This window comes from Urocitellus parryii, chromosome 4 (genome assembly GCF_045843805.1).
Source record: "Urocitellus parryii isolate mUroPar1 chromosome 4, mUroPar1.hap1, whole genome shotgun sequence".
Lineage (NCBI taxonomy): Eukaryota > Metazoa > Chordata > Mammalia > Rodentia > Sciuridae > Urocitellus > Urocitellus parryii.
The window spans coordinates 75,711,757-75,733,346 of NC_135534.1; the positions used below are offsets into that span (position 1 = coordinate 75,711,757).

Below are 21,590 nucleotides of genomic sequence, written 5' to 3' on the forward strand. Positions count from 1 at the left end.
TTTCAGGATAAAACAAGAAAATAACAGTAGTCTCATAAAGCAAGACTGGTACAAACAAAAGCTTGGGAGAGGATAAAAAAGACTATATTTAGGACAAATTTTTAGAGAAGCCACTTTGCTACATCTTTACATTTAAATTCTTCAGTCACCCAAAAGCCTAAGTAGAAAATCCAGTGCTGTAGAGGCTCATTTTATGTCTTCATTGAAGAAACAAAAACATCATCTCAAGAGAAAAATGGATACAGTTCACTTGCCTGAAGAGCAGTGTTGCAAAAAGACAGAACTAAATTTTTAAATCTCCCTTTATGGCTGTTTTGAGTATTAAATGGTAAATACTCAGCATATTGCCTGGCATAAATTAGTAATTCAAATATTAATTCAATCATCCCTAACATTTATCATCAAATCTATGCACATAAGAGGTCCAGCTCAAATGTTATTGAGTCTGCATTGCTCTTGCTCTTCCTCTGTGTTCAACACTTGTGGTCTCTCTTAAGGGGCCTTTATCTATCAGTTTCTTGTGTTTCCAAATTACACTCATCTTTAGACTCCTTAGGTACAGGCAACATCTCTTACCTGTTTCAAATAAGTATTCTAAAATTTGTTAAAATTATTGGGGGTGGGCTAGTGCTAGGGATTGAACCCAGAGGCATTTAACTACTGAACCACATCCTCAGCCCTTTTTATATTTTTTAATTTGGGACAGGATCTCATTAAGTTGCTTAGAGACTCACTAAGTTGCTACGGCTGGCTTTGAACTTGCAATCCTCCTGCCTCAGCCTCCCCAACCCACTGAGATTTATAGGTATACACCTCTGTGCCCAGCTAAAAAGAGTTATATTTTGAAAATGACCTCCAAAGCGGATATGAGAAGAAATTAAAACTTTTCTGTTTTAAAACGTAACCATTGGGCTGGGGATGTGGCTCAAGCGGTACCGCGCTCGCTTGGCATGCACAGGGCACTGGGTTCGATCCTCAGCACCACATAAAAATAAAATAAAGATGTTGTGTCCACCAAAAACTACAAAATAAATATTAAAAAAATTTCTCTCTCTTTAAAAAAACAAAAGTAACCATTTAAAAACAGGGCCTGAGCCACACAGCAAGACCTTGTCTCAAAAGAGAAACTAAAAAGAGCTGGGGAGGAAGCTTAGTGGTCTAGTGCCCCTGGGTTCAATCTCCAGTACCTCCCCAACTAACAAACAAATAAATAAAAATATGTAGCTCAGTAGTAGAGTACCCCTGGGTTCAACACCTGGTATCACAAAAAAGTTCATATTTAACATGTTTTTTAATGTATATAAATATACAATTGCTATAGAAATATATTAATCTATAAATACACATATACTGAGGGTACAGAGTTGCTGTAGGTTGAATGCCTGTCCCCTTTAAATTCATGTTGAAATTTAATTGCCATGGTAACAGTATTAAGAGGTAGAATCTTTAAGAGGTGTTTAGGTTGTGAGGGCTCTGCCCCCAGCACTGGCTAAATGCTGTTATGTGGGGGTGGGGAGAGAATTAAATTTTCTTTTCTGTTTTTTAAGATTTTAATCTTTTTACTGATTGATTTTTTTCAATTTTTACCACTGAGTCACACCCTAACCCCCAGAATTTATATTTTTAATAATTCATTTTTAGAGTAATACAGGGAATTAAACCAAGAGCCTCAGGAAAACTAGGCAAGTGCTCTACCACTAAGCTACATCTCTAGCCCCCAAACGATATTTTTAAAATAAATTTTTCTGGTAAATGTTAGATGGTCAGTCCATTTCCATGCTTTCTATATACACAATGCTATATATACACGGTCACTGGTGTTCATCATGAAGATTTTGTAGAACTTCAGTTACTGAAGATTTTAAGATGATAAGAAATTAGATTTTTGCCTTTAAAACAATGTCCTGAACAAAAATGTAATAAATAAGGCCTTATTTTACATGTTGTCTTATTAACAATAGAGATCAGCAGATGGGACTCCTAACATTTTAGTTATAACTCATTCAGGTATACATTGGGGGGTCCTGAAACAGTTTTTCATCAATGGTACTAAATTTCAATTTCCAATATAAATTTTCTCATGTTATGGGCAAGTATAAATAAGCACAATATATAGCTGACAAGGCAAAAAAACCTTTATAATCTGGACAAATCAGCTAATAGCAGAGGTACTACCAATATCCACAATTAACTTATCAAGAAAGTTAAACACCACCACCACCACCACCCTCAAACAAATCCTAAAATGCCCTATTTTGCAAGACTTGAATTATTCCAATATCTAAAGCCAACAGTATCCGTATTTATAAGGGTACAAAAGAATCACAGTAAGCCATAGTTTCCTTTCAGACACTTAACTGAAGTAAGACTTAAAATTAGCCACTGCAAACAAAGACATTTTGCATCTTCAGCCCTATGTTCCCTGAACAAGATTGGTAGTCCTCCATACAAAATGCCTAATACCAAGAAACCAACAAAACTTTTAATACTAGTTTAAAATTAAATAAACGCCTGCCAGGTATGGGGGAATACACTTCTCAGTGTCTTGGCAGGGTAAGGCAGGAGAATCTCAAATTTGAGGCCAGCCTCAGCAACTCAGTGAGACACTGCTTCAAAATAAACAATAAAAAATGGACGGAGGTCATAGCTCAGTGGTTAAGCACACCTGGGATTAATCCTCAGTCCAAAATAAATAAATTTAACACTCTATACTTTGGAGAAATAAAAAGATTGTAACTAGTTAACTGCCTTCATTTAACAGCATAACAGCTACACACTGCAAATGTGGAGTTTACAAACTATTGGTCAGCAATGAACATCCCAATTTATATAAAACACCAGTAAAAATAATATAAAGCATTATGTAAAGCACCAATAAGAGAAGGCATAAGAATCTCCGTTCTTTCCAACTTAACAAAGAAAAAGTAAAAACTACAGGGACCTGGGGCTGGTAGAGTGCTTGCCTAGCATGTGTGAGGCACTAGGTTCAATTCTCAGCACCACATACAAATAAAATAAAGGTTCATTGGACAACTAAAAATATTGGGGGCAGAGGGGAGAAGAAGAAGCTACAGGGACCTTTAACACTCTATGCTTTTGGAGAAATAAAAATATTGATATGGGATCGTTGAGTTTTCCATACAGTAAAACATCTAGGAAGATGCACTTAAAGCATATTTTTAAAACAGCTATAATGTTAGGACATGGGAGAGGGGAGTACTTGATACTGAACCCCATGGTGCTCTACCACTTAACTACATCCCAACTTTTATACTGAGACAGGGTCTTCCTAAATTGCCAAAGGCTGGCCTTGAATCTGTGATCCTTCTGCCTCTGCCCCTGGTCTCTGAGATTACTGTAGCCATTTGCCAACACACCCAGCTGTAAAGAAGGATATTTAGCAATAGTATAGAACTGGGATTTGATAGACTTCATTTTTCATTTAAACTATCATTTATTTTACAATGTACAAAAAGCAATTGTGTTTTCCCTCAAAGACTTTGAGTCCAACTGAAAGGAAAACAAAAAAATGAAAGAACAATTAAAAAGTACTTCCTTTAAAAAATTATTTTGGTTACAGCTACTACTGAATAGATAACATCAATCCAAGGGATTACCTAAGAATCATTAAACACAAAATTGTAAAGGAAAATAATGCAGAATAAGGAAAAAGAATTCCAAATCTCATAAGGACACTAAAGGAACAAGAAATGACCAAAGAACAGCTAAAGGGCAAACCTGCTTTATTGCAGATGAAGACTTTTTGGAAAAGACAAATAGCAGTAGAACAATAGATACTTACTGAAAACTGTAAAGGAATGGAAATGAAGCAGCTGAATATTCTATTCACTCAACATTACTCTTACAAATAAGAAGATCTCATAAGGTAGTTTTAAGATGAAAGAAAAGTTTAGGGATGTTTTAAACATTCAATTATATTTAGACTCACCTCTTTAGATTTTAAGTATAGAGATAAGATGCTACAAAATACTGCCTATGGAAAATTATATCTGTAGCTATATAAAAGATTAAATCAGACATGCAAGGAACATAGGAGAGTGTTGTAAAACAAGCATGAACTGGTTAAGGCTGTAGAATGCAAGAAGGGTGGATCCATAATAACAGAGGAACAACTGGTGGGGACTTTGAGATTAAATACACAGAAAACAATGAGGGGGAAGGAATTAAGAATAACATGAAAAAATTTAAGATTCTGACTTTCAAATGATGCAAATGATTTCTGTGAGACCAAAGTTTCTATGAGCCACTTCATTGCTGCCTGATTTTCTTTTTTTCTAGTTTTCAATTTGCTTCCTTAGTGTGTTTTTCAATCAACAATATTTAGGGTTAAGCACTAACTTCTCAACTAGAAACATATTACCCTAATGCTCTCATTCACTTCTGACATAAAGTTATTAGGAAAAAGCATTTTATTTACTGTTTCTTTCCGTGCACATGAAAACTGGTATTTCAGTGAAAAGATTATATGGGTTTTAGAAGGCAACAGGATATAAAACCTGTTTTTTTTTTTTTTAAAGATATAGCTTTACTATTTCTTTAACATTCTTAAGCAAAATCCATATACAATGTTTTTAAGGTTGAAGGTATGATTCATTACCCTTCTTCTCTCTCCCTCTTCCACCTGATTCTTTTCTCTAAGTCTCCTTGCTACTTTCATTTTGTCACTTTCCTCCCCAACTAGACTCCACATGAGGGAAATACATGATATTTGTCTTTCTGAGTCTGGCTTATTTTACTTAACATTAGAATTTCCAGTTCCATCTCTTTTCCTGAAAATAACATGATTTTACTTTTCTCTATAATATTCTGGCAGTGGACATTGTTGGCAAGTGTAGTAGATATATCCTGAATGTATTCACAATATATATTATTGTAAAACTGTATTTTATAACCCAATATTTCTTATTGGGTTATAAAACACAGTTTATAAACCAATAAGACAACACAAGGAATTTAAAGAGTGGTTTACTGCTGACAAAGAAGATGGGGCTACTATAGTGGCCATAAGGGCTCTGTCCTACAAATGTAGAGGTGGTGTAGTAAAAATGAGTACTGTACGAAGAACCAGGATACCTGGGAGTAAGTTGCATTGCACCATGTACTTAGTTGAAGAGCCTTTCTAAGTCTCAGTCTCCTTCACTTGTGAAAGAGTAAAGATGACAGTAGACCTATCTACTTTAAAGATTACTTTGAATATTGCTTAAAAGGCAGTACTGAAGTTTAAGTTAGCATTATTCTGATATAGCCTGAAAGACAAGATGTAGACTGGGTGCAGGAATTAACTAGACATCAGAGAAACACTTCTATAATCAAGGTTCTTAGTAAGTCTGTATCTCTAGACTAAAGATTTTCCTAAAAAAAAAAAAAACCTATTTACATAAATATATTTAGGCTCTTATCAGTTTTTTAAAGCGGACAAATTAATTTTTGAAAATAAATGACAATATACTTTATGCTGTTAAGTACAACTAACAAAAGAAAAAAGAAAAGAAAACCCTAAAAGGCAGGCAGAAGCTTCTATTGTATAAGAAGAAGATATCTTCATTAAGAATCATCAGTATACTTCTTAAAGGGTTATCAAAATCCAGTTGTGTTTCTTTAGCAAGTCAAAAGGGTAATGAGGACTACTGTGTTAGACACAGGAAGAAAAAGTCACTGTAATATGGACAAATATATGAAGTATAACCAACTAGGACTTTATTTCTTAGAACTAAATTCACAATCCACTTCCAGTCAACAGAGACGCCAGTTTATTAACTGACTTACTACTCAAAAAGGCTGAAAAATGAAAGAGCTTCCTATGTTTCAGTCTATGAAAAACAGAGACTAGATTTAAATAGCTCAACATCAACTAATCTTAGTAATGTTACACTATAAGCCTTGACAAATCTAATGTATATGTATACTGAGAGTAAAAGGAATACCAAAATTTTCATTATTAAATGCTCACTCAAATATTTTCAAATAAGCATTAGACAAATATAGTCACCAGTGCCCTGGTGCTGGAAACCATTTAAGAAATGGAGCGAGTGCTTTAATAACTGTAAATAATGAATTATTTCTTAACTATAAAAGAACGTGAATAGAGCCATAGACACAGAAAAGCCAGTCTAACACTTCACAAGGTACCAGATAATAACAAATATTTTTCTCTTATCAGAGTAACAGGTACAAGCTTAAAGAACAAAAACAAACAAAAAACCTTATGTCTAATTCCTCTAGTGTCAATAATAATGGGTTAAAAAACAAAGACTGAATATTTTTAGGGTAAATTTTCAGAAAGAAGACAGAGCCCTAAAAACATGCGAAAAGTCTCTCATTAGATCAGCATGACATTTCATGTTTTTCTGCCTTCTTTTGGTTTGTTTTGAATACAATCCTCAATGGCAGAAAGTTATCTAATGAAAAAAATGACATACAAAACTTTCTGGAGACTTGTCAAGAGTTACAAAGATCCCAAGGACAGTACTCTTGTTAAAGCACCATTTAGGCAATCAAGAAAATGATGCTCTATTTTTCCACAGCTAAGGATAGCATGCCAGACTCATGAAGAAAAAGTAGACTCCTCAACTTCAAAAAACAATTCTCTGGATCCAACAAGTATTAAGTTGCCAAGAATTTTCCATCTTTAAATTTGTAACCTACTGTCCTTTCCCTCCAAATAATCAACATTTGTAAAAGTTATTATATTCAAAAACAGACGAAGCAAGTAATATCCACCATGAGATCCAAATCAAGTACATTGCAAGTTACATGTAAAATATAATACCTGTGCTCCTGATACAGGGCCGAAGGGGTTTGGTGGTCTCATGACAGGCTGGCTGTATATTAAGGTTGGTTGTGTCATTACAGGTACACTTCCCATTTGAGGCGGCTAAAACCAGAAGAATATCAAGTTAAGGGATATGGAGTTACATTTTACTTACTATGAATAAGTAAGCAAAGACAATAGTAATAAGAGGTACTGGTACCTATGATCTGACTAGACAGAAAAGAATACAAATAAAATCAACAGTGAAAATTTTTTAAGAGAAGCTCTTTTGGGGGAATGGAAAGACTTTAGCATGTTCATTTTTAAAAATTTATTTATTTATTTATTGGTACTAATGATTAAACCCAGGGGCGCTCAACCACTACTAAGCCATATCTCCATTTCATTTTATTTAAATTTTGAGACAGGGTCTTGCTAAGGTGCTTAGGGTCTCACTAAGTTGTTGAGGCTGGCGGGCTTTGAAACTGTGATCCTTTTGCCTCAGCATCCTGAGTTTTTGTGAGTATGTGTGTGCACAACTGCAACCAGCAGGCAGTATATTCACTTTTAAAAAACAAGAAAGTCTAGCTTTTTCTATTCAAAGAGTTGCAAAATTTAAACTTTACTGTAGTACAATGGACAAAATGATTTAGACCAAAATTCCTCCTCAATTTCTAGATTTGCCAGGTTTATAAATCGAGAAAGCTAGACTCAATGTCTCAACAGCTAACACATTTCAAGGTAAACCAATTGGCCCTTGTATATCAAATCAATTTTTATGCCATTATGTAAATTATCACTAGTAAAGACAATGATTTTTTAAAATAATTGCATGTAATGAATTATTTCTAACTGGGGGTCTCAAGCCAGAGGCACTTTACCATTAATCTACATCCCCAGTCCTTTTTCATTTTTTTGAGAAAGGATCTCACTAAGTTGCCAAGGTTGGCCTGGAACTTTTGATTCTCCTGCCTCAAGCCTTCAAGAGGGCCTAGGATTATAGGTATGTGACACCATGTCTGGCCGACCATTTTTAAAAGAAGTTTATTTTCTATACTTCTTTTATTTTATTTTTGATATTTTTAGAACGAAATCAAGAAGGGACTTAAATTCACAAAAAAAGTTAATTCATTCTAGAGTAACCTAAAATTGAATCTCAACCAAACTTTTCTTTAAAAAAATAAGATGTACAAAACCCTGCTATTATTACTTTGGTTAAAAATGCAACACACTAAAATCTTATATTTCAAAAAAAAAAAAAGGTATATTTAACCTTTCAAAGAGAGGTTTTGTTTTGTTTTGTTTGGTGGTAGCGATGCTGGGGACTGAACCTACAGCCTTGTGCATGAAAGGCGAGCACTCTAACAGCTGAGCTATATCCCCATCCCCAAATACAGGATTATTTGTATCAAGAACTTTGCTTTATGTTTATAGCCATGACCACCAGTCCAAAGGTTATGAACTTTGTTCACATGTATGAAAGGAGCTACTTGCATACTGTGTGTGCATATGGCACAGCAGACACAGTAAAAATAGCAAGGGACATGATGCTGTTTTCTATAAGCATTAGTTCCTCAAAATATACTAGTGGGACGAAGCCACCTCCAATTTTTATCTATATATTTTATCTATGTATTGAAAGGGTTAGGAAAGCAAGGGCAGTGTAGTATGTTGATTTTAGGAACCTTAAAGGTTAAAAGACTGTGTAGATACTGTAACAATCATTATAGGAAAATCTCCCTAGCCTATACCAGACTAAAATTTGTGCTTACAATTCAAGAAAAACATGAATCCCTCTCTTCTTTGACAGTAGTAAGGTAAGAAGACAAAAGGTATTTAATGTAAAGTTGCAACAACAAAAACTTGGCATTAACATTAACATTTAAATGAGGTTGTAATGGAAAACAACATGCCTCATGATGTCATGAGGGGAAAAATAAGACAAATAATTAATAGTGAATATAAATAATATTTATTATACAATGATTATTCTAGACATACCAAAGAAACCAAAGCATTCATATTACTGAAGAATGTCTGGGCTGAACCCAGAGTGCTCTGTGCCCGACCCCCGCCAGCTCTCATCACCCTCTCTGCCCCTGGCTTGCTCTCCCCACCCCCCCACCCCGTAAGGAGAAGGCACCCTGGAAATCTTGTGCCCCCCATTCATCTCACATTAGTTGGAGAAATGAGGCTCTAAGATGTGGCCTGGTCACCAGGATGACTGTCTCCAGTCCTGATAATCACACCTGGACCACAATGGTCCTAGGTTTAAATGTCTTCACCAAAAATTATATCTGGAAAAATACTTACAATGCCATATCCTAGCATGCCTGTTGGTGTAGTAGCAGGATAGGCCATTACAGGAGGTGCCTAATAGGGTAAAAGAAAAAATAAACAAGAGCGTATAACTCAAATATATCAACTGAGTTCAAGGAATTAACAGCTATATTTCCACTAAAAACCACAAATATTTGCTAAGACAGCTGTGATTAAGTGATAATTAACTGTGTCAATTAATGCTCAATAAAAAGTATCTTGAAATTAGCAGAAAAGCAGAATTATTTAAAAAGAAAAAGATAACACTTAAACTTAGATACAATTAGTGAACTAAGGTTTCAATGTACAGCTTTAAAATTTTTTGAGTGCTTGCCTAGCATCTATGAAGCCATAGGTTTGATACCCAGCATGGCCAAAAGAAAAATCTTTGGATTTTTATAATAATCAAAATTCTAAGATTTTAAAGTCTATCAACTATCCTAAAAAAATGTTGAACAAGAAAAAGCAATAGGATTAAATGGTTTCCTAGGTAGTTCACTTTTTTAGCACTCAAAGAACAAAAGTATTAAAGATCCCAAAGCAAGTGACCTGATCCTCTAAAACATTTAGTTTTAAGGACCTCAATGATTTCTAACTACTACTGAGTATGACTATTTTGATGAATCATAGTTCTAAAGAGAGTATGTATGTATGTTAACTTTCTAATTTCCTCCAAAAATTACTTCAGATACAGTGAATTTTTAAGGCAGTGTATATTTTAATGATTAAAAGAACCAGCTACCACTAAGATTTTTAAGTTACCCTCCCCTTCCTACTTTAACAGATGATTTGTAAATACATAATCTGTGTGACCAGAGTTATTTTAGATATAGTTGCTGTCTTAACAACATTCCCTCTGTGTGTTTCTTGTAATGAAGACTGGAACTAAATACAGGTGAAAGACCAATAATACTGCTGAAACATAAAAATAAAAATAAACTGAAATTATATGACAATTTGAATATACGCATGGAGAAGTTAAATAAAGCATAACATTTAAAAAAATAACACTAAAGTGAATAGTTAAAAGTTTAGTAATTCAGTGAGCATGTAGGGCTTATTGGTCTCTCCCTACTTAAAAATCAAGATCTGCAAGAGCAGCAGACAAACTGCCAAGTATAGCAGAAGCCTGTAAGATTTCATGCAGTTGTTATTTTAAACATTACCACAATCAACATTTCCCTTCATTCAGAAGTCATCAAGTGCATAGTGGCAGCACAGATACACACACAGACACCCAGCCATCTGGCAGCAAATGGCGGAATATTAAGCAAGAAAAAAAATTGGTATTTCCCATGCCACCATCAGAATCAATTCTGCAAGATGCCCATGAAACCAGGAGATGCTAGGAAGAATTTTTGACACACTGAAAATCTGAATGTGAAAACAAGTAATAGCTGGAAGGTTATGAGATTCTGCTGCAGCAGTGGTTAATAGCATGCCAATTTATTGCAAAAAGGCTAGTTTTTGGTCACTTACGTATTGTGGAAAATGCATGCCATTCTGTTTTTCCCAGGGAGAACAATTACATAATGCAATAACACTGGATTAGAACAAGTACTTACACAACAGAAAATACACAGAGAGCATTTTAGTTCACATGTACATTCACCAAATACCTAAAATCCCTTGTACACCCAATATCTAATGAAAGAACATCTATACAAAAACACTATCAAGGTTGACAAGAGAAACTGCGACTTTAGCCTCATCTCTCTATATAAAGTTCTATATATGCAGTGCATCCTGAAACAGGGTCACATCAGATAATATTTAGTACAAAACAGGAAAGTACTAATGAAAGATGTTGAAATAAAACTAATAAATTTGTCTTAAAACACTTAAAAACCTTGACAGTGTTTAAGGATTAATGATAAAAAGGTTAGAAATGTAAAGAAATGTCATAAGCGGCAGTTTATCTTATGTAGTAAATCACATTACTGGCCCCACACATTAGTCAATAAGAAGAAACGCGTTAAAATACATGTAAATATTTTAATAAAATCTCATTAAGAGATGATACACACTACCATTTACAAGACAGGACCATGAGTATTGTTATCAACTGTGTATAAATTATAAATTCTAAATGGTCAGATGCCTATTACATTCTAGTGATCAATCTTAAAAGTGCTATTTTAAAAATCTGTTATGTTTCATTAATATCAACTTAATATAAAATAAGCAAATACTAAATGCTAATACACTTTGTATTTATGTCACTCCTCACAAATTATTAATGTATAATTCACACAGGAGACCATAAAATCCACTAACCTCCTATTATTCCCAGTGGTACAGTGGGGAAAACATTGGATTAACGGTGAAAAGAGATTGATTTTAATTTAAATCTGCTTTTCAACAGTTTAGCACTTGGAAAAACAATTTTATACTTAAAATTGGGATGATATACTTTCAGTCTCCCCAAATAGCACCACTTATAAACTTAAAATAGAGTATGTATATGTGCTTGGGTATATGTACATAAAAACAAACTAGTTAAATGCCAGGTATTTTTAATGATGGTAGTGACAACTATCTGTGAAAAATTAGTGCCATAAAAAGGGAGCTAAATTTCAGTATATTCTCCTTTTATGAAGCCTGAAGCTAATAAGACTGTAAGTAATGTCACACCAAAGTTTATCAACACATTATATTTTTAACTTATCCCTACTAATTTTAATAACCCAAGACAATTTCAGTAATCCAAGGCAAACAGGGTGATGTCCTAGAAGGGATTTAAAAACAAGAAATACGCTATAACAAGGACAATGGAGATCTCTAATAACAAAAGGAAGGCTATGATGTGTAGCCTGTTTTATCAAAACACTGCTACTACATCACTTTAAAAAAAATGCATGCTTCAAAGGTTTCCATAAGAAAGAGAAGGAGTATGCTCTTCTCTGATTGAGGGAGACCTGTGGATTATAAGATAACAGCTGGCCAAGGATAAGAAAATAGCCACAAGCTATTCTAGGCACACTATGCCTTACAGCAGTTTAAAACCATTATTAGAATCTCTTCAGTACTAGGTACTAAGTATATAATCAGCAAATACCATTAAACCTCATTACTTATGTATTTAGTATTTGCAAATTTGCCAACTGATAAAATATAAAATGCCCAAATCAAAATTCATTGGGCTTTCAAAGTCATTCTTAGCCATACAAGTGCAAAGGGGCATTAAAATTGAGTATCCTGATACACCTCTTACAGCTGAGAGGAGCAAAGGGGAAGAATGCTCTGTAATGTTTCAGTTCTCATGAAGTTAACAGAGGATGGAGAAGGTAGAGGACAGTCCAGTACAGTGCAAGAAGCTCTAGTTCTGGGGTCACATGGATAGAGCTAGAATTCAAAGTTAATGATGTTGTGAACTCATACTTTAGAACTTCATATTCCTTTTGTAAAGAAAGGAAAACAGAATTGACTAGATTTAGGCTTTTTTTTTTAAGGATTTACAATTTAAATCTGTATGATAAAATGTAGATATGTATAAACTTCCCCTAGCAATGGTTCAGTGTTCAGGGTGACAGTAAATATTTAACTGCTATCAACAATGAGAATCAACTCTATAAATTATGACATTATAAAAAAAAAAAAGAAAGAAAAAACAAACCAAACAAGTCATTCCTTTACCAAAAGTGAGATCTGAAGAAAAATAAAGATTTTATATTCAGACAAATAAGTAATAAATTAGAGACCAGCAGTATCTCAAATGCAAATGTTCTGCAACTCCCAGGCTTCTTGGGTTCTAAAAATGCACTCTATCATTTAAGAACTCTTTGACCCTGGGCATATTTCTTAGTAACTCTGTGCCTCTGTTTCTTCATCTATAAAATGGGGGAAATAATAATTCCTACTATAGAGGGTTCATATAAACACTAAGCAAAAATCACACATTACTTATTAGAACGAGACCTAGCACAAAGTGGCCCTTAAATACATGTTTAAACATGTACATGACAAACATAGTCAAACAGCTTCCAAGGAAATACAAATTATCTATTTAAAACTCAATAACTATCCATTTATGCCTATCACTTTAAAAACATTTTCAAGTTACACATTTAAATTAAACATTCATACCAGGAGCTTTTCCAACTCACCATTGTCGCAGCATTCCAAGCAGTTGTTGGTGCAACCTTTGGTTGCCAGTTAGATCCTCCAGTCAATTTCTTTTCACCTGGCTGACTCCAATTTACATCACTTTAAATAAATAAATGTAAATGAGAATATTAAATGTATAATTTTAAAGGTTCTATACTAAACAGACTGAACAGAGCATTTACAATGCAGACTTGACATCTCTATACATACTTTTGAGATGAAAGCCAAATCAACTTCTAAATGACACATGGGGAAAGAATACACATAAAACACTTACTTCTTAGTGGTTCCATTTCCAATGCCAAGATCTAGAAATAGAGAAAAATAAAGCATTTTAAAACCAGACTCATTTTAATAAAATAACTTATTTTAAAAGATGACTGAAGAATCCAAGATTACTTACTACCCACAAGGTTGGCTAAAGATGAATCCAAGTCATCAGACACCAACTTGTTAGGTGGGAGCTTGGCAACAGGAAGACTCTGGTTCTGAGAGGCCACTGTTGGTTTGAGAAGTCCACCTAGTTCATCAAAGCCTTAAAGTTACAAACAAATGAAATAGGATTTGTAAGGAACTTTATGGTGCTACACCTTTCTGAAGGAGGTCTTTGCCTTTTCTACTTCTTTGATCACTGGAAATGTTCTCCCAAAAAAAATGGGCATGAGTAAATGTCCTCAAATGGAAAAAAGAGACGTTTACTATTTCAAAGTGAACTGGCTGAGAAGGCTGCTCTTGCTTTGACAGAAGTCATTTAATGTCTTATGACAAAATTGCATTAGGTGGCCCAGTGATAGAGCACTTGCCTCACATGTGTGAGGCACTGAGTTCAATTCTCAGCACTACATATAAATAAATGAATAAAATATAGGTCAATCAACAACTAAAAAAAAAATAATGAATAAAGGGGATAAAAAAGGCTAAGAAATGAAATATAATTCTGCCCCTTCTCCTGGCAAAATTTTCTGAACCCTCAATTATATAACAATATAGGTAGAAAATATATCTTAGCTGGCATGAAGGCACTCTCCTGGAATTCCACTGACTCAGGAGGCTGAGGCAGGAGAATTCCAAGTTTAAGGCCAGACTCAGCAATTTATAGTGAGATCCTATCTCAAATTTTAAAATATTAAAAAAGAACAGGGGATGTAGTTCAGTGGTAAAGTACCTTTGAGTCCAGTCCCCACTAAGACAAAAAAAAAAAAAAAAAAAGAAAGAAAAACATAAGAGAAAAAAGTTCTTTTTAAGAAATAATATCTTAGAGAAAAGTTTTCATATTCTTTTCATATTCTTCAAAGTAGAGAAAAGCTAAATTAAACCTAAATATTAATAAACTACTCTAATTATTCTTCTAGTAAAGTAGGATTATTTCTTGAAAATGAAAATAAAACTCAATGTTTCCCACCAAATGGTGAAGGAAAAACAAATTTGACCAAACCAAACCACTCAAGAGACTCAATAGCATGATCTAGGAATGCTAGAGATTTCTTAAAGTCACTAAAGGACGGTGGTTTACCAAACATCAACAACTAATCTCCACTTTCTTTCTCCTAGGCAAAAAAAACACAAAGGTTGAAGTTGTAGCCCAGTGGAAGAGTGCTCTATCATGTGTGAGGCACTGTGTTCAATCCTCAGCACCACATAAAAATTAATTAATAAAAACGTTTTTAAAATCATAAGGAAAAAGTATAATATACAAAAAATAAATCCTTAATCCATACATACAAACTTGCTTCTTATTTTATGGATAATAACAAATTGAAAATTACATAACTAGGAATACATCAATTATATTCTCTTTAAATGGATAAATTTTAACAACTAATCATAATCAATGGCCATCTCATGATAATAATAATATCAGGAACTCTTTTTTTCTTCCAGTACCAGGGATAGAACCCAGAGTGTAGTAAGCACTCTACTACTAAACTAATCCTTTCATAGGAACTTTATAAACTCCAGATTAACAATGTATTAATAAGCACAAATGTAAACTTTGTCCTATAGATTTATAAATTCTTTTAACACAAATGAATGAGTACACTATAATAAAAAAAATCACCCTTTAAATAAAAAAAAAGTTCCTACACTCTACAGGCCTAATATTTAATGTGTTCTATATATAGACTATTTACAACAAGTTAAGGTATTATACAGGTTGTATTTTCCATTTCAAACACAACCAATTTCATACACTGCAATACAAAAAAGTTATTATTCATTTCAATAAAGTATAAATTATAATAACTAAAAATGCACAGCACTCTATACATAATCATTAGCAACTTGGCTTTTTACTGAGAAATATTTTTTTCTAATTTTGCTCTGTGACAAAATTTCCAGGGTCTAAATTGCCACCAATAAAAAGGTATCAAATAACAGTTCCTTGAAATTCTTACCTAGTGGTTGAAGGAAGGTGGGGCAATTTCATAGGTTTCTCCAATGTAATCTACTTATAAATGCTTAAAAGCAGCATTATCTTTATCTTTCCTTGCACAGAATCTAAATTAGGACATTTTTTAATACTTTTAATAAAAATATTTTCTTACCCCCGGAATCTACAATAACATTTGTAGATTTATTTCCAAACACAGATTCAAAGTCAACATTAAGGCCAGCTGAAGGATGTGACTGTGCAACTGGAGAAGGAGTGAATCCTGAGAAAAACCAAAATGGAAAACAAAAATAAAAACACTTCAATTCTTGAATTTAAATCCACATTTAAAGGTCTTTAATACTGATAACAGAATGGAAAAAGCAATAAATTCCCCAAACAAAAAACAAAGCTAACTCCTCAAGCAAAATGTATTCTATAAAACTACAGTTTTTGGGGGGTGATGATTATAATGTCCCTACCAAAAACCATCCACTCACACAGTAAACTAAAACAGGGCTGGGGATATAACTCAGTGGTAGAGCAATTGCCTAGCTCACGTGAGGCCCTGTGTTTAATCCCCAGCACTGAAAGGGGGGAAAAAAAACTAATCAATGAGCAACTGATGTTGAACTAGTTTCATTAGAGAAATAAAATCTTTGCTTATCATTCACCTTAATTTTGTATGCTTATAAAACACTAAGGATTCTAAAATTCCAAGATTTTGCAAGAGAATATATAAGCAATGTAAGGAACCATATTCTATGTTGTTTTTTTTTTTTTCAAAAATATGAATATCCCCCAAGATAAAGTCTTTCTCCACCTACCTACCTTTCATCTCTCTCTCACCTTTTCTTCTTTGTTTCCCCAACATTTAATCAAAAGCTAAATATTTGTTTAAATTCATCTGAGAAGTCAAATTCTGAAAGTTGCAACCCACTAATCCACATGTCCACCTGTGTTTAATGTTTTTGTAATATTATAGAAAAAAGATAAATTACTTTCAATCGTCCAACCACAGTCTAACTTCAACTTTACTACTTTCCAAAGTAGGGTTGATAAGTATAGAACTCTAGCCTAAAACACCAATCCATAATGAGAATAACTTGTTCTTCTTGCCTGTTACACTGATGCTAGTAGAAATAAGCAAATAAATGCCATTTTTAAGGCCAGCTCATAATGAAATAACAAATCTAAGATTTTTGACTGTGAGACTGTATTTTTTTCTGAAATGAGATTTTTTTCTGAATTGAGATTCTGAATTTCTAGAAGCTGAAAATAATAATTAAAATTATGTCAAGGTACCTGGACTGTCACATGGCTTGAGAAAGTGAATCACTGAGTATATCCAAATAAACAGCAGTTTAGCAAGGATCCCAAAACATAAATTCTTTTGCCCCATAGGATATAGTAATAAATGGCTCCTAAGATCCCTTCTCTATCTCTAAACTCTCTGAAATTAGAAAGTAAACAAAACCAACCTAATATTAGAAGTTTAGCATTTACATCATTAAGGAGAAGTTGAACTTTTGCGAGTTTTAAACACAAGTTCTTTCTTCTTCCATATTTCTGAAAAGGGACTTTTAGTTTAAATCTTACTTTAAATTCTCAATGTGTACCACCAAAATGTAAAAAACTAAAATGATGTTATGTTATACTCGAAAGACTCATCTTAAAGAAAAATGTAAAATATAGGAAGAGATTTGGATTGAGAAGTTCAAGAGTCCTCAAACATATAGAAAACCATAATTAGTTATTAACAATAATAATACCACCAATTCGGGCTAGGGATGTGACTCAGGGGTAAAACGTTTGCCTAGCACATGCAAGGTACTGGGTTCTATCCTCAGCACCACATAAAAATAAATAATAAAATAAAGGTATTGTGTCCAACTACAACTAAAAAATATATATTAAAACAAATAATGCCACTGATTCAAGGTGGTACATCCACATCAATGACACTATTTTAAGTGTAGCATGTTAGATCATATAATAAATCTTATGTAGGACACAATTTTTTTTTTTTGAGACTGGACAGTTTTGCTCTTATTTCAACCCTTAAGCTATTCTTTATTCAAAAAACTATCAAATACAAAGTAATATGTAAACCTTCTAACAATTCATTAAAATGATCTTAGAATCCAAGATTAACTGATTTAACAACATATTAAAATGGGCAACCTGTAACGATACCATGGGCTTACTGGATTTTACATAAAGAATCAATACATATACTCAAGAAAGACAAAAATCTATCATGCTTACTTTCATACCCATGTGATAAGCATCACACTGCAAGAATTATCATACTGTTTTTTTAAAGCACTCCAGTAATCTTGCTTATATTATCACTTATCTTTAGATCATACAAGCAACAAAAATTTAAAACTAGGCCAATAAATGAAACTTCTATTTTCTCCTGCTATAATGTTCCAGTTTTCTGGAATGTGACTGATGTAACAAAAACGAGCCTATCCTTTCAAGAAATATGGAAATAACTTAATTACTTCCTACACAGAGAGGAACCATTTCCTGAAGTCCCTAGGAGCATCAGTCTGTGAAAGTACAGTATTATTACCTAAAAAGACAAATGGTTAGAAGGATATAAAGTAATCCAGAGTATATATCTCAAGTTTAAAAATATCTCTATGTAGACAGAGGAAAAGTGTAAAAAAAAAAAATTTTAAGTAATCATAATAGCTGATTAGCAACCAGGGAAGCAAGCAATTATTTCCAAGGTAACGATCTTCCAAATAATTAATGAATACATGTAGTACACACCTTCAAGATAAGAGTTTTGCACTGTCATTTTAATGAACATCATCAACTTAAAGGTCTTTGTTACTTAAAAAAAAAAAAAATTTTGGGTGGTACTGGGTCTTATGCATAGTTGGTAAGTGCTCTAGCACTGAGCTACACTCCCAGCACACCTCTGTCACTTTGCCATCTTTTAAATTTTTAAAGCTACTTAAAACAAAGACCAAAAAAGGAAAGTCACTATTGCAAAAGCAAAATTTAGAGAAGGGATAGGGTTCTGAATTAAGGTTAACTTTATAAAATAATAACTGCACTGTCATGCTCATCTTTTGTTTCACAAAGCCCAGTGAAAATTGTCAATGATCAGCAACCAAATAGTAATATTTGGAAACCACCACCCTGAAGAGTATATCTCAAGAGGATAATAATAAATTAACAAAAAAGCACACAAATGACAAGCTTTGGGGCAGAAAGGCATTTCAAACACCTTTAAGAAAATTTGGCTAGGCTATTAATAAATTTTGGTGGCAGTTTCTTAATAAATTAGGCTTTATATTTGTTTGTGAAAGTAACTGCTACCACTTATTAAACACTATTAAGCATTATGCAAAAGCTTTATAAACGGGACATTATTAAAACCCTACAACAACTCTGAGATAATTATTATTATTATCCCCATTTTATACATGAGGAAATTAGGAGATTAAACAATTTATCCAAGGCCAAAGATATAATAACTGGTAGAATCAAGCCTTGAAATCCCATTTGTTTGATTGTAGGACCTACCTGGAGTTTCAGTTTATCTTAGGGATTCACCTTATACTAACTACTAAGTAGAAAAGCAAAATTTACTATAGCTATAACAATTCTTTTAAAAATGACAAGTTTTTTGGGCTGGGGTTGTGGCTCAGTGGTAGAACACTTGCCTAGCATGTTAAAGGCACTGGGTTCGATTCTTAGCACTGCATATAAATAAATGAATAAAATAATAGTCTGTTAACATCTTTAAAAAAAATTTTAAATGACAAATTTTATGAACTTTTTGAGCTTTTCTTTGTTAATGCTGAACCAAAAAAGCAAATAACCCAGGGTAATTTTAAAATGTAAAAGCAATGCAAAAATAATCACTGTTTAAGATTATATCTGATGAATAATTTAAAATGTACATTCAAAAAATAAAGCAGTCCACACACACAAGATGATTTTAGTAGTATTGGTTTTATGATAATATTGCAATATGCCAGGCATAGTGCTAGATGTTCAACTGTTATGTATGTAAACCTTCTGACAATACTGTAAAACCCTATTATACCAACTTTCACAGGCTTATAAAGGTTAAATACTTGCTTAAATTCAAGTCAAGTTAATGAAGTAGAACTGGAATTCAAACTCAAGTTTGCTAGACCCCAAGTATACTTTTTCCATCAAATGTCCTTATGAATTCTGTTTTTAAATATATTCAACCATGTCCAATTCTTAATACCAAGAACTCTAATTTTTTACTTGGGCTGTTTATACTTTTAACACCAGCTTAAATAAAGATATCAACTACAATAAATACATACACACACACACACACACAGAATTTTGAAGTTTGATAACTACAGCAGTGCTCTACCATTGGCCAATAATGTATCTGGAAAACTGATGAATATACAAAGAACTTTTAATTCCACAGCTTCTAATATTAAAATGTTTTATACTCTTCAGAAAATTTACAAGTCTTCAGTCTGAATTAAAGCAGAGGCATCTATTAACACCACCATAATGTGTTTAATTAAGGAAAACAAAATTAGCCAAAAATGCATTATTGAAAAGTAAATATTTTTTCTTGAGAAATTTCTAAAAAACTCATTTTGGTGGGGTGGGGGAGTATCTCCTGTATAAATAAATTGATAAATTTTCGAGATGCCATTACCTACCTCCAAATAAGCCAGCCTACAATAGAAGGCTTGTGACATAAAGCTAGTGTTAGGATAAGCTTAAATGCCAGAAAAAATTCTGACAGGGTATATAAGGCAGAAAGGGATAATTAGGGCGGGCCAGGTGGGGGCAGGAAGTGAGGGAGTGATTGAGGGAGGAAAGAAAAAGAAAGAGAAGGAACAGTTAAAAAAGGGATGGAATAAGTAAAGAAAGAAAATTAAAAATAAAACAAAAAAGGGGGAGACCAAGCATCTAGGGTTCTTCAAATTAGAACATACTAAAAAAAAGAACCTAAACTCCATACTATACTTTAGATGAAGAAGAGGAGGAGAGAGGACCAAACTACTGTTTGCATCAAATTAAAAAACAAAACAAAAACAAAAACAAACCTCACACACCAATCCTATCTTATTAAAAAAAGAAATACATGAAGGCCAAGTGCAGTGTTACATGCCCATCATCCCAGCTAGCTGAACTAGGAGGATCTCAAGTTTGAGGTCAGCCTCAGTGAGACCATATCTCACTAAACTGGAAGTGTATATCTGTGTGTGATGCTCTGGGAGAGAGAGAATTTACTTTTTAGCCAATACTAATCTATCTTCATTAGTCTAGTTTTACAGTTCAGGAAGGAAGCCTAAACAAGGTCACACTCACATATATGGCATACTTAGGACTAAAACCCACTCTTTGACTTACAATTAATTCTTATTCTTGCAGCTTCCACGAGGACAAGCTACCTATTACACTGAGCACCATACGATCAGATACATGTCTTCCTCTAGCAGGGGTGGAGGATATTGAGATATACAGCTATTCCCCGATTTTTCTGGGTTGTTAATAATTGTATAAACAGGGTTTGACAGTTTTGTATTACAATAACAAGAAGGAATTACTCCAATTGATTATTATTCTTTATATATAAATATATATAATATATTCTTTATATATATATATATGATTGAGCTTTAGACTATATATATACATACATATATATAGTTAGACCTAACTTAAAACTTTCTCTGGACTCCCCTATTAACGTTCTACTTAATTCCTCCCTCTCTCTCATACATATCCAACAGAATATTTTGAATGTACCCACATGATCTGTTTAGGGAACAAAATTACTTTCAACATGCTATTTTATCAAATATTCAAATTCATATCACCTTAAACTGTTTCTCTGAACTGAGTAATTACAGTTTCACTATCTTGAAGAGAGCAGCTCGCCTTTTCTTTTTTAAAACAGAATTAATTCTGCTTTAGTATATACTTAGAAATTCACTTTTCCCTATATAACTCAAGTATGAAACTGCCATTTTATGGATTTTTATACTGCAA

At 33.2% G+C, this 21,590-nt stretch overlaps 1 protein-coding gene across 13 annotated transcripts in view; it reads right to left on the bottom strand.

The window, feature by feature from the left end:
• Positions 1-21,590, bottom strand: part of Picalm (phosphatidylinositol binding clathrin assembly protein) — a 100,386-nt gene that overhangs the window by 5,867 nt on the left and 72,929 nt on the right. For 4 of the 13 annotated variants that reach the window (XM_026384666.2, XM_026384658.2, XM_026384663.2 and 1 more), the window contains 7 exons: positions 15,745-15,852; positions 13,602-13,733; positions 13,476-13,506; positions 13,198-13,297; positions 10,571-10,594; positions 9,086-9,145; positions 6,791-6,895 (listed from right to left, as the gene is read on the bottom strand). In XM_026384666.2, coding sequence (XP_026240451.1) covers positions 6,791-6,895; positions 9,086-9,145; positions 10,571-10,594; positions 13,198-13,297; positions 13,476-13,506; positions 13,602-13,733; positions 15,745-15,852 — 560 coding nt within the window. The remainder of the gene's footprint in view (positions 1-6,790; positions 6,896-9,085; positions 9,146-10,570; positions 10,595-13,197; positions 13,298-13,475; positions 13,507-13,601; positions 13,734-15,744; positions 15,853-21,590) is intronic. The other 9 variants (XM_026384667.2, XM_077796881.1, XM_026384657.2 and 6 more) reach the window with 3 other exon arrangements.